Here is a 14,061-nt window from a genome sequence, read left to right on the forward strand (position 1 = left end):
CAGACGGTCTTTTGTACTTTTAAATTAACCTGGAAAATGTACTTTTCATTTCAAAACATCTACCATAGTTATGAGGCTTTAGTGAAAACCATGCACAACTCTGAGTAAGGGATAAGTTTAGGCATATCCAGCAAAAGAATGTGGACGTCTGGGGCGCCTGGGTGGCTCAGTGGGTTAAAGCCTCTGCCTTCAGCTCAGGTCATGATCCCAGGGTCCTGGGATCGAGCCCTGCATCGGGCTCTCCACTCTGTGGAGAGCCTGCTTTCTCCTCTCTCTCTGCCTGCCTCTCTGCCTACTTGTGATCTCTGTCTGTCAAATAAATAAATAAAATCTTTAAAAAAAAAAAAAAAAAAAAAAAAAAAAAAGAATGTGGACGTCTGAATCAAGTGCTGCAAGCCACCAGTGCAATCTCAAGGCACGGATACCTACACTGTGACTGTGGCAAGAAAACAGAGAAGCTCTCAACCACATTAACGGAGAACATTCCCATGATACTGACAAATCAGCATTATTTGAAGACCATCAGTATCGGGGTCCCTCATTTTCAACTAAAAATTGTCTCCAGACAACATAATTTCTAGCTATGTCAGGTCTTCATTTCTTTTTCTTAAATCTCTAATTTAATTAATACTTAGGGTAAAAAGGACTGCTTATACACAAAAGGCAATGAACACTTACTTATCTATTTCAAAACTAACTATTCACATCGTACCCAACTCCCCCCTCCGGGAAAAAGAAAAAAAAAAAAACTGTATTAAAGATTTAAATGTTAAAAGAGTGGGAGGAAAAAACCCTCCAGTAGAAAGTTTTACTATGTATGACAAAGATTAAAATGGTAAAGGAAAAAACTGCCCATCCGAATACACAAAAATTTTAAACTTCATATGGTATACACAAGGTAAATTAATATGTGGGGGCAAGTATTTTCAACAGGCACAGATAATAACTTTAATGTGTTAAAAGAGGATTTCTAAATCAAAAGTACACATTCCTCTTTTATTAGCCTAATCAGCTTCCCCTCCAACAACATACAACAAAATAATTTTAATTATGTAATTATTAGTCAGATTTGTGCTAAGCACTTTACAACCATGTGAAGTATGATCCTCAATGAACTAAAATACAAGCGCAGGGTACTGGTTTTACATAAGATGTCTCTACATGAACAAAGCAGAAATGAAGGTGGCTTTAGTAAGTAATTTGTTTCACTATTCACTGCCTGAACTTCTCTCTTCAAAAATGACTTCAGGAAAGAGGAAAAGAAATATCTCTACTAAAAAGAGTAGTGTGGAAAGAGTCAAACTGTTCTCAGCCTTTGGTTTTATAACACTAACCTGGGGCACATATCTAAAATATAGATTCCCAGACCCCACTAATAGGTCTGGTTTAAGCAGATCTGGACTCGGGCCTAAGGACAGGATTTTTCCCAGAGGTCAGAAATTGAAAAAAAATTCTTTTGGGGCGCCTGGATGGCTCAGTGGGTTAAAGCCTCTGCCTTCGGCTCAGGTCATGATCCCAGGGTCCTGGGATCGAGCCCTGCATCGGGCTCTCTGCTCGGCAGGGAGCCTGCTTCCCTTCCTCTGTCTCTGCCTGCCTCTCTGCCTACTTGTGATCTCTGTCTGTCAAATAAATAAAATCTTAAAAAAAAAAATTAAAAAATTCTTTTGATTAAAATTTAAAATGACTGAGGGGCCCCTGGGTGGCTCATCGGTTAAGCACCATATTCTGGGATTCAGCTTGAGTCCTGATCTCAATGAGATTGAGCCCTGCATCCCTAGATCTGTGCTGAGTGGGGAGTCTGCTTGGATATTCTCTCTGCCCCTTCCCCCAACTGCACGCTCGCTCTCTCTCACGTAAATATTTTTTTTAAGATTATTTATTTATTTATTTGAGAAAGAGCACAAGCAGGGGAAGGGACAGAGCGAGAAAGACAATCCTCAAGGAGACTCCCCAGACTGACTGAATGAGGAGCCCAATGCAGAGCTCAATCCCAGGACCCCAGGATCACGACCAGAGCCAAAGGCAGATGCTTAACTGAGTCACCTAGGCACCTAAATGAGTAAATCTTTAAAAAAAAGTTTTTTTTAATTTAAATGATTAAAACTGTCACCATATGGTTACAGTTTTACTATGCTAGACACCATATTCAGTCATCCATTCAAGCTACTTCATTTCAATTCCCCAACCCAATATCATACTCTTACCTCTAATCTAACTTGTGAGGAAATGTATTCAAGGTTCACACAGCCAAACATGTAGTAAAGCTAAAGTCTGTCTCCAAAGCCATAAACATGCTCAGTACATCCTACTACTGTTCACAAGATCCAGGGGCCTCACCAGTGAGGTGACTTGACAAACAGCATGGTGGCTCCAGAAATGGTTACCACTCAAATGCTTAGTAGTTTCTTGATTCCCCACTTCACACCGCCATACAGCTACAACAGGATGAAATGTTGATTCACCATCAAGATTCATCAGTGAAATGTGACAATTAATCATTCTGAGTAGCTAAAGTCATAAAAAGTCTAACTTCTTCTACAGAAGTCCTGTATTTATATTGAATAACTTAATAACAGTCTGTCCATGTCGAACAGCTTAAGAGAGTTTCTCCATGTGGAAGAGCCACTGCCTAGCCAGCATTCCCATCTTTAAGGCATCACTCATCTACAATACCAATCACGTTATCCAGTCTACCACAAGCATATGCAAGTAACACAGAGCCAGAGAATCAGAAGTCACCATTCTTGACAACACTGACTAGTCCCTGGACGGACATGTGATTCAAACAAGTCCAATGAGAGCCTTTTCCTAGAAATTTTCATTTGAGATTAGAAAAGAAACACTGCAAAGATCCCATGAACAAAGCCTGTCTACAGTGGAAGAGAGTTAAGAGAGTCCTAGTCCCGAAGGTACCTGGAGTTCCCGGGAGGAATTTTCCTTTCAATTTTGCTCCTGCCAACAACCCATATAAGCCTATAAGTAAGTTTTGCTTAAGTCAGTTGTACTGGATTTTAATCACTGACAATTTAGGATGCTATTTACAAATTAACTAAGGTTAGTATTATCTACATTTTATAGGCGAGAAAACTGAAGTAGAGAGCTGGTCAAGTTTTCACAGCAGAGAGAGGAAGAGAACAGGTTTGTCTGACTCTAAGACTTGCACATTTTCTAAATACCAAAATATAATGGATTCAAACAGGATACACTAATTAACAGATTTCACTGAAAAGCTGTTCCTATCATTTTAGAAATTTTACTTTGAAAACTCGCAAGGAACTTTCCAAGTAATTTACTGTCATGGAATTCCATGCAATAGACACTTTGTATAAGATTTGACCAATAAAACATAGTGGGTATAAACTAGATTCCATATTTTAAGGGAATGAGAGAAATAAGGTTTTTCAAGTAAGACTGCTTCAAAAAAGGTAACAATGCAATGATAATCGAGCCCTACCAAAAAGGGAAGATGCTGCTTGCCTCATACCCCATTTGCCACCAATGAAACAGTATGCAGAGTAGATTTTCATCACAGAAGCTTTACAGAAAAAGCCCTAAAGAATCAAAAGATACAATCCTGGTCCAATTATTGATGCCTTCTGAGCCCCTGTCAAATGATTTATACATAGCAAGAGAAGTTAAAGACAGGTATCTACTACATATCCTGAGGTAGCCAAAAGAGTTGACCAAACTCTATGAGAAATCTTCAAAAATGTTATAAATAATAACTAAAATTAAGACTCCTAATGTCTTAAGAACTCTTCTGACCTTAATCAAATTGTAGAGTAAAAGTGTAACAATCTAACCTTTCATGTTGTTCCTCTGCCCAAAGTTCTCATACAAGCACATGTGGTGAAATGTACTTCACCACATTTTTACCAAGCCTAAAACACCTTTAGTTTTAAGTTACAGTCATGCCTTATTAAAATGAGAAGTTATGCCGCTCAGATGACCCATAAATATACAGCTTTTTAGCTGACTTGGACACATCAAACTTGAAAATTCAGTAATAGCTCTATAAAAACATTTATTAAAACTAAGTGCTGGGGCAGCTGGCTGGTTCAGTCAGTTGACACACGACTCTTGATTTGGGGGTTGTGAATTCCAGCCTCACCTTGGACATAGAGATTACTTTTAAAAAAAAAATTACTGAGGTGCTTATTCTATATTTCAAATAACTTAGTCCAAATCAGCGAGCCAAGCAAATACAGCTTACAAAACTCTGTCACAAAATAAAGTATAAGTCTCTGAGACAAAAAAAGCAGTAACAATGAATGTCACTCTACCAAACTGAAATCTCATAATCATCATAGTCCAGTTTTATCCAATGTTTTAAAATGTTGCTTCCTTACGATTCTACCCACTACAAAAATAATTTTCTTTCCCATAATTTTAAATGCTTACCAATCCATAAAAGACCATGAACAGCATTTTGTAAGCCTCATTATTCATGAGCTCACTCAGGTCGTCAGTCACCGCCTTTCCCAGGGCAGATAAGTTAAGAGCTGACAAACCTGACTGGAAGTTCTGCTTTAATGAATGGAGTCCAGGATTCCTCTGACAAAAACATGACAGTCCAGCTTTCCCATTTGCTCCTATGCCCAAACGCCCCCCCCCCAACTTTCATTTTGAAAACAACCATCAACTCTCAGAAGAATGTTAAAGAGCCTGCAGCTGACCTGCCCTCCCCCTTATCAACCCCATACTTCCTGATACCAAAGCAGACTTTGCCTCTTAGTAAGGGAGCGCTCTGAGTCGTTCCCAAGGAGGTGCCCACAAAAAAAGGAGCCTATTTTTCAAGGAAGTGCAAACGCTCAGATTTTGTTAAGCTATCATAATGCGCCGCATTCTTTTTTAAATCTCACGTAGATTCCAACTCTAGCAGTGATTTGTGCAAGTCACTATGTTGCCTTTTACACACCGATTTTTAAAGAAAAATATCCATCCCATCCCACAAAACACGTGAGTGAAAATGTTAAGTATCGCTCCTTTCCTAACTTACAGTAAGTTTCAGAGCAAACCGATGTTTCCTAAAGAAAAATGCAAAATACGCATAAAAGCTCCATCCAGATTTAACTAAGACTAATAATGAACATTTAAGCGTTAACACACAAAAATTAGACGCCCCGTCCAGAAGAGGGGGAAAAATTGAACTAGGGCGCCAGCCTGTTTAAGTATCTCAACTTAAACTCCATGGAAACAAGAGGGAATTCCCACTAGCCAGACAGCAAAAAGGCTTTTTTTGTGGGGCACCTTTTACTTTCAATGACTTCTGTAAGGGGGTGTGGGGAGCAACTGTCAGTTAAAAGTTGAAAATTAATTTCTATCCGCTTTAAAAAGCGCATAAGGAATGGGTCAGAAGACAAACACAAAGAGCGTGGAGTGCTCTCGGGCTAGGCTCACCCCCCGGATGGAGGGGAAGGAGGGAAATGAGAGAAGGGGTCAGAGACGGCGGCAAAGAAGCGGGAGGCGCGGGCCGGGCGGCGCGAGACGCCGGACTGACCGGCGAGCAGCCCGAGCCGGGCCGAGCCCCGCGCCCCTGCCGCGCCCCTGGCCCCTGGCCCCTGGCCTCGGCCCCCTAACTGGGAACCGCCCGTACCTGTCCGAGCGGCCGGAATGAGCTGCGGGTCCCACGCTGCCCACCCCTCTCGCGCCGCCGCGTCCGCCGCCCGCGAGCCAGGAAGCCGCCGCGGCCTGCGGCTTCCCGCCACCTCCGCCCGCTCCTTCCTCTAGGGACACGGCGAGCTGGCTGAAGGCGTAGAGGAGCGAGCAGAAGCCGCAGGCCAGGCACAGCACCACGATGCGCAGATAGCGCCGCATCGCCCCAGCCCCGCGCCTCAGCCTTAGCCGCCACTGCCGCCGCAGCCGTCGCCACCTCCGCGCCGCGCCGGCCGGGCGAACTGGAGCGTAGGGGTCCGCACAGCGCAGCCGCGGCCGCAACAAGTTCCTCCTCCGCCGCGGCCTCCAGCCCGCCCCTCCTTCCTCCTCTCCCTCCCTCCCTCCTCTCCTCCCTCCCTCCTCTCTTTGCCTCGCCCGCCCAACCACCTTCGCCGGCTAGCCTACTACCCGCCTGGAGCTCTGACACCGCCTCCGCCGGCGTGGGCCCCTCCCCGGAGCTTCGGCAGCAGGCGGAGGCGCAGTCGCAGTGAGCGCGAGAGACCTGGACGCGCCGGGGTCTGAGAGGAACGCCAAAGGAACGCATCTGAACTAGCAGTGGCTCGGCACTGCAGAGGAGGGGTGTGGCGAAATGAACCGGGCGTTGGAGATCGCTGACCCAAATTCAAATTATGGTTCTTCCACATGGTAGTCTGTGACGTTGAGCAACCTCAGTTCTCTGAGCATATTTCTTCTCTGAAACGGAGATAATATCCTCATAGGCTGGTTGGAAAGATTAAATTGCTTGGGGCACCTGGGTGGCTCAGTAAGTTAAGCCTCTGCTTTTGGCTCAGGTCATGATCGCGGGATCCTGGAATCGAGTCCCGCATGGGGCTCTCTGCTGGGCAGGGAGCCTGCTTCCTCCTCTCTCTCTGCCTGCCTCTCTGCCTACTTATGATCTCTGTCTGTCAAATAAATAAATAAAATCTTAAAAAAAAAAAAAAGATTAAATTGCTTAACGCACGAAAAACACGTTGGACCTGGAAGGCATTTGATTAAGCCGTTTTTCAGTTCCATCCTCCGCAGCAGGGACTTCCCCAGCCTCTAAGTTTCTATAATACTGTACGAGCCATTTCATCCAGGTATTTAATTACCTCGTAATGCTGTTGAGCATGCGTATCTTGCCTCCTAACGAACTTGTTAAGGGCATGTTCAACTGAGGTTGTCCCTGTTACATCTTTTTCAATCTTTTTGACCTAATGTTCTCCCTAAAGCTTTCTCTTTAGCTTTCCATTTCTTCTCTCTTCAGCCATATTTCCATTCCATTCATTTATTGAACATTTATAAAGCACCACTGTGTGCCAAGCACTACTTGAGTACTTTGGGGTATAAAGACACATAATTGGGCATGGGGTGGGACAGTAAATAAGTACATAAATAAATGGGACTTATAACTAACTGTAAATAAGTAAATGAAGGACAGTAAGTAAATAAGTGGGACTCGCAAATAAGCACAATACCAGGATACAGACATTAGGATATATAAAAGCCTGTGAAGGTGTGGGCAAACACAAAAAGGAGTGATTAGTTTTACTGAGGTCATGGTCAAGAGCCACTTGGTTGTAAAAGAGGCATCAGAGTCTTGGGTGGGGGAAGGGAAGGAATTGCAGGCTGAGGGATCAATGAAACAGGTTCTTGTGTTTAGGGAACTGTGAGAAGTTTGATATAACCAGCTAAGTGAATGCAAGAGAGGGTGTGATGAGTGATAAGATTAGAAGTTGAAGGGGACTGATATTTGAGTGCCTTGGTTAGTATACCAAGGAGTTTGAACTTACTCTAGCAAACAGTGGTGACCATTGAAGGGTTTCTAAATTAAGAAGTAACATGATCCCATTTGGCTTTTAGAGAGCAGGTTCTGGCCCCACTGTGGAGGCTGAGACAAAGATTAAGATTGGAACCAGAAAGCAGTTACAGTGCCACAAAGTGAGGGAAAGAAGGCTTTAAACACACACACACTGAAGAAAAATCATGCTGCTAACCTGTTCAAACTGCATTTGGAGCTTTTTTTTTCTTTTTACTATTTCATTTATTTATTTGAGGGAGAGAGTGCGAGAGAGCACAAGCAGGTGGAGCTGCAGAGGGAGAGGGAGAAGCAGTCTCTGCAATGAGCAGAGATTGATGTCAGACTGGATCCCAGGCCCCTGAGATCGCGACCTGAGTGGAAGACAGACACCCAACCGACTGAGCCACCCAGGTGCTCCGCATTTGGAGCTTTGAAGAGTTTGGCAATGAGAAACAAAGTGGGGATATGCTTTTTAATTTAGCAGTGGTTCTCCGTTCAAAATCCCTACACCAAAAACTGGTGGCTCTGTGACCATGGGAAAGTTACTAAATAAATTTAAGCCTCAGTTTTTTCTATAAGGATTACATTTCTTGACTTACTAGAAAAAAATGAAAACTAGCACACTATCAAGATGTGTAAGTATAATGAAAACATACACTTATTCAATCAATAGACATTTATTGAATATATTCTACATGCCAGACAAGGGGCTAGAGTGTACTGCCCTCAAAGGGACGACAGGCAAGTAAAAATAATGACAATATTAAATTAATCCTTCTACTACACCTTACAATTTTTAAAGAAATAAAGATAAACTTAATGAGGTACAGAGATGGATTGCAAAAGCATTTATAAGACTGGAAAATAGATTTTGAGAGAGAAAAAGAAAGGATATGGTACCAAGAAACTGGAGTAAGAAGTAGTACTCAAATAGATCAAAGATGTTTAAAGAGATGCCTATCACAATTGTTTTCTATTTCAACAAAGAAACTAAATGTAGGAAAAACAAAGAGTAATTTAATGCCCCACAGGTCTTTAAAATACTGGAATGGCAGTTTTCATTCTGCAACAATTTATGGGACAAGCGCATCCAGAAGAATAATCATTCATTTACTTGACATCAAGGTTGTGGACCATATCACACCCCTTTAGGTTCCTTTTAATCCTGTAATTAAAAAGAAAATTCTGTTGAAAAGTATATAAGGCATTCCAAAATTAGAAATGATTTTTGTATTACCCACAGTGTTAACTGGTTATCTTGGAGTATAAGGAGCCATTCACATGCCCTAATGATAATTTCCAGGATTCGTACATTTTTATATTTTTTATAGTTTTTTTTAAGTTTTATAAATTTAAGTAATCTCTGCACCCAGCATGGGGCTCAAACTCATGACTCCAAGATTAAGAGTCAGATGCTTTTCTGACCGAGCCAGTCAGGTGCCCCCAAACATTTTTATATCCATGAAATTAATTTTAAATTATTGAAAATGATTTAAATATTTGACATCATGATAGGTATTTCTTTCATTTACTGTGTGAATGTATATACTCCTAAGTCTACTTTTCCATTTCTAGACCACCCCCACGATTCTCTAGTGACAGGCTGTCTATATACAAATTTTTAATCTATGTTGATCTTCCCGTCATTCTGTCAAAAATGTTAATCTAGGTGGACAAAAAAATTTTAAAGTAGCAATACTTGTTTAAATTATAGAGATAGAGACCTCCTCCACAATCTAGAAAACTCTAAGATTTAGGATAATCCAAATTTCAAGAATCTTATATTCAAAAGATTAATCTTGGTTATTCCTATAGTTCCTATAGTTCCTATAAGACATTCCATTAATATTTTTAAATAAATCTTCTCTAAATCACTCTATAACAAATTTAGGGTTCTGCTCAGCATTTCTTTCTCCATCCGTTTACCTCTTAGGACTTCTTTCAAAAAAAAAAAAAAAGAAGAAGAAATCCTCTTCCGGGATCTTTTCAGAGTAAAGTTCAAAACTTTTTAAAAAATAACTTCAGTTTATAAAGGTCTATGCATAATCTGACTCAATCCTTGTAACACATATATGAAGATGTTATTCAAAAAACAAGGAACCCGAAACTCAGAAGTTTGTTAACCTCATCACTAATAATGAAGATTCATAATTCGAATGGAAATCCTTGAGGATCCAACACACATTTTTTCCTCATTATACCATACTATCTCTAAACAAATAAATGCTAAATTGAGCGATGCAAATTAAAGTAAAAGCAAAAAGGAAAAAACCTAGGTTATGTGAAAACCTCTTAGACTGTTTTTTGGGATTAAAACAAAGTTTACAATCAGAGAAATACAAGTCAAATTAGTTGCAGAACACAAAGGATCAAAAACTCGGACTTAAAGTGAAAACCAGTCTCTCTTCCAGTTGGCTTCTAATGAAATCTCTTCATTTCCCATAGTCCATTTCCTAGAAACCCTGTGGGACCAGAGGAAAGAAGTTGAAAAAAACTATCGTCAGTTTGAAAAAAAAAAGTATTTCAGTTTAGGTGTTCATTCAGATCAGAAAATGTGGGGGAAAAGTAGAGTCAGGGGTAGGATGAAAGAGAAAAGCAATTCTCTTCATTCTCAATTCTCTTCATACTCAGCTGTAGACCACCATTCGAAAAAAGTGGCAGTGTAAGACCAATGAATGGGGACACCTTAGCTTCTATATGATCCCTGAATTTAACTGGAGGGAAGAGTGTGGAGAGGGTGGAGTAGGGAGGGGAGTAAGGAATATCCCCTGGACCATCCCTGCACTTATCCCCCATTCAGTCTTCAGGAATCCTCCATTTCCATTAATACAATGGATTTTATTTTAATTTTTTTAAAAGATTTTATTTATCTATTTGACAGAGAAATCACAAGAAGCAGAGAGGCAGGTGGAAGGGGGGAAGCAGGCTCCCTGCTGAACAAAGAGCCCGGTGTGGGGCTCAATCCCAGGACCCTGAGATCATGACCTGAGCCGAAGGCAGAGGCTTAACGCCCTGACCCACCCAGGTGCCCCAATACAATGGATTTTAACCTTTTTTCTTTCTTTTTTTTTTTTTTAAATTAAATACTCTCAGTAAAAGTAAATGCTAGATTTGTAGGGAAATTTAGTCATGAGGAAAATTAGAATTAAAACATACATGCACAAGTTCTTTAAAACCTACCATCAATCGAGGTCATGATTATAACAAGAGTAAGTAACAGACCTTTTTCTTAACCCAGGTCCTTAAAGGCTGAAGGCTGAAAATAATTAAGAATTCTGATACTATCACACTTCAGAAGTCCAGGCCTCAGTTCAAAAAATAGAATCAGAATTCTTGTTGTTACCTATATTGTTCTTTTCTACAAAGAAATTACAGCACTAGACAACCCTATGTTATGTTTGGTTTCTTTTTACTTTTCTATATTGTTAATAAAGTAAAAAAAAAAAATTCCTTTTTCCTCCGAGTTCAACTGTTCCTTATTTATCTTATCCTATACAGGAAACATAGGCTTTTTTATCTTCTTTGATTAAAGAACTATCTCTTGGGCCAAGATCATTTTGCTCTTCTGAGAACTCGGCCTACTTTCTGTTTTTAAAAAATGCTTTCAGGGTGCCTGGGTGGCTCAGTGGGTTAAGCTGCTGCCTTCGGCTCAGGTCATGATTTCAGGGTCCTGGGATCAAGTCCCGCATCGGGCTCTCTGCTCGGAAGGGAGCCTGCTTTCCTCTCTCTCTGCCTGCCTCTCTGTCTACTTGTGATCTCTCTCTGTCAAATAAATAAAATCTTAAAAAAAAAAAAATGCTTTCACTGCCATTCTGTCCCTTAGGAATCTTCTCCCAAACTGGTTTTACACAGTAACCCAACCTCAATTTTGCTGACTGTAAAAGTAAACACAGGCTCATTTCATTGTTGCTATTATTATAAATTAAGAGGATAGTGAAAATAATATACATGAAAAACTCCAATGAGTCTTGCTACCCAGCTTAGTTCCTGAATTCTCTTGCTAAGAGTTAATGGAAATACGAAGATGAGATGGTAGCTTTCACTCAAACTCCCTACTTCCAGATAGGCCAAAAGATCTAAACTTAGACATGTAAGCTCAAGACTTGCCACTCAGGAATTCCAATTAGGGAGGCACCCATTTCAGTAGAACCTTGTCCCAAAAAGTTCTCAGTGGGGCTTAGCCTCACACATTGAAATGAAGAAATTTTCTAACTTTTTTAAAAAGTTAGTATTACAAAGTACTATAATACTTTGCAATACTATAGTACTTAATAATACTAACAGCATTACTAAATAGTATTACTATTTAGCCTTATGGAAGAGATTTGAGGAACTTTATAAGAACACAATGAAAAACATTAATATCAGAATCTACAAAAAAATACAATCAAGAATAGGAATATGGACTTGGCAGATTAGGTCCTACATAATTATTAAAAGCCGAATTTTAATCCGAGACTTCTCTCAGAAATGGGGGGCAATCAATGAATTATCTGCATTATCTGTAAGCAAAAGGCAAATTTTCTCACGTGAATTAAAGCTTTTCCTGAAATAGGTCTGAATAAAATTTCTCATTTGCATGCTGGATAATGCTTCATTAGCTTCACGGAAAGCACAAGCAGACCTCACTAGCTGATTATTGGTTTTTAAAAATTATTATAGGAAAATGATCATCTCACATGGTCTAAAGTGTTAAACTGAAAATTCAAGCAGAACTAATGAAATGAGAGCTAGTAAAACTGACACTGAACATTATTAGCTGCAACTATCAAGATGAGATCCTAACATTTTCAGTGTGGACTTGCAGTGAATACTTAGGCCAAGCTGAGTTTCCTAGAAGAAAATGGGGGGAGGGGGGAAGTGGCAAACACTTCCTCTGCTACTTCAGTTATCTTACACGTTTTTACCGTTGCAGTGATGGCACTGTAATTACTTACTTACAGGTCTCTCCTCTTAACATGTGAGCTCCAACCCCTAGTTCAATGCCAAGTGCACAAAATATATTCAATAAATGTTCTCTGAATTGAGTACTGATATAAAGACAACCTAGATCAGGAAAATACTCAATGTGTAACAATAATAAAATAGCTACTACATTCTACGACTCCTACTGATGAGAACACACAGAAAACAAACACACCCATAAAATGTTTTAGAACATGAAACATGGGGCGCCTGGGTGGCTCAGTGGGTTAAAGCCGCTGCCTTCGGCTCAGGTCATGATCCCAGTGTCCTGGGATCGAGCCCCGCATCGGGCTCTCTGCTCAGCAGGGAGCCTGCTTCCTCCCTTCTCTCTCTGCCTGCCTCTCTGCTTACTTGTGATCTGTCTGTCAAATAGATAAATAAAATCTTTAAAAAAAAAAAAAAAAAAAAGAACATGAAACATGTCCCAGAGCACTGAAACTTCTCAGAGCTCTACTTGATTTTTCCATAGAAGTACCTAGTCTTAGTATGGAATTTCACAAGCTACAGAACTGGCCCATTCCATAAAGATAGGAATAGCTACACTGGCTAAATACAAAGGCCACACTGAAAACATTTAAATTATCTGGGAGAGTGGGGATCTGCATTTAGGAAAGTAGTGTTCATATAATTCAAGGTAAAACTTCTTTATCACAGCTTCTTAAAATAAAATGAACTGGTTTTAAAGAAAATTGTTCTGAAGTTATTACACATATTGCTGCCTAGTAAACACAGCTAAAATTTTAATGACTGAGTCATTAGGAGGATGTATCACAGTGTGGTTTCTAAACCTTCTCAGAGACAGACATACTACAATTTGTTCTCTGCCTCCCTAGTGATTCTTTTCTATGATCATCAAGATTGTATTTCAATACGCCATTTCCTAATTTCTGCTATTTTTGCTTTTTCTCCACCCCCTCCCTCATTTTCCCCCCATTCCTATCCCTCTTTGCCTTTGTTATTAATGGGGCTTATTTTCTATCACCCTCAATAGCCAGTGAGGGCATTCTTTTCCTTCTGCTTTCACAAAATGACCAGTCACATCTTATATTTGGTAAACTTCAGTGTCTCTCAATTCTGATCACTGACTTTTCTGCACTTCAATTTTTCTACATTCATTATTCCAGAAAACTGAAGGTGCCTATGGTTGAAGGGCAGGGGAGGGCAGTGCCGATAAGTCAAAATATTATTTTATCGTTATCGTTTTCCTTATATACCCCCTTTTCTGTTTTCACTTAATGTTCAAAGTATAGTACAGAAATTCCTATCAATGGTCCAGTTCCTATATCAGGTCTTTAAAACTCCAGAAGAGGTAATGTGCAGATCAAGAAAATAAGTAAAATTAAGGGCCTCAGTGGAAACTAAAATTTCTAGACCGTTTAGTATTAATGCATAAACATGCAGAAACTACATTCTTTAGGCAAGGAAAATAAGGATTTTTGTCTAAAAGGTAATAAATATGCTATCAACTTAGAAAAGCTGAGATTCTCTTCCTTTTTTAATGTTTTCACTTTGTCTACTATCACTATAATTTTAGGAAAGCATTTAACAAAAATAAAGCCTTTAAGTCAACTATTTCTACTGTGTAATACAAAAGGTTTTAAGAATACACATTCTGGTATGCCTCAAATTATATCTTTTCTCTTAATTCTATCAAAATAAGT

General features: G+C 40.0%; 1 protein-coding gene across 2 annotated transcripts in view; it reads right to left on the reverse strand.

The window, feature by feature from the left end:
- GXYLT1 (glucoside xylosyltransferase 1) overlaps positions 1-5,945 on the reverse strand; it is a gene marked incomplete at its 5' end in the record, with an annotated part of 59,911 nt that extends 53,966 nt beyond the window's left edge. The window contains one exon of one of the 2 annotated variants that reach the window (XM_080810456.1): positions 5,597-5,945. In XM_080810456.1, coding sequence (XP_080666582.1) covers positions 5,597-5,817 — 221 coding nt within the window. The remainder of the gene's footprint in view (positions 1-5,596) is intronic. The other variant, XM_080810457.1, reaches the window with a different exon arrangement.
- Positions 5,946-14,061: the final 8,116 nt, after the last annotated feature.

Source organism: Martes martes (assembly GCF_963455335.1).
Source record: "Martes martes genome assembly, chromosome: 8".
Classification (NCBI taxonomy): Eukaryota; Metazoa; Chordata; class Mammalia; order Carnivora; family Mustelidae; genus Martes; species Martes martes.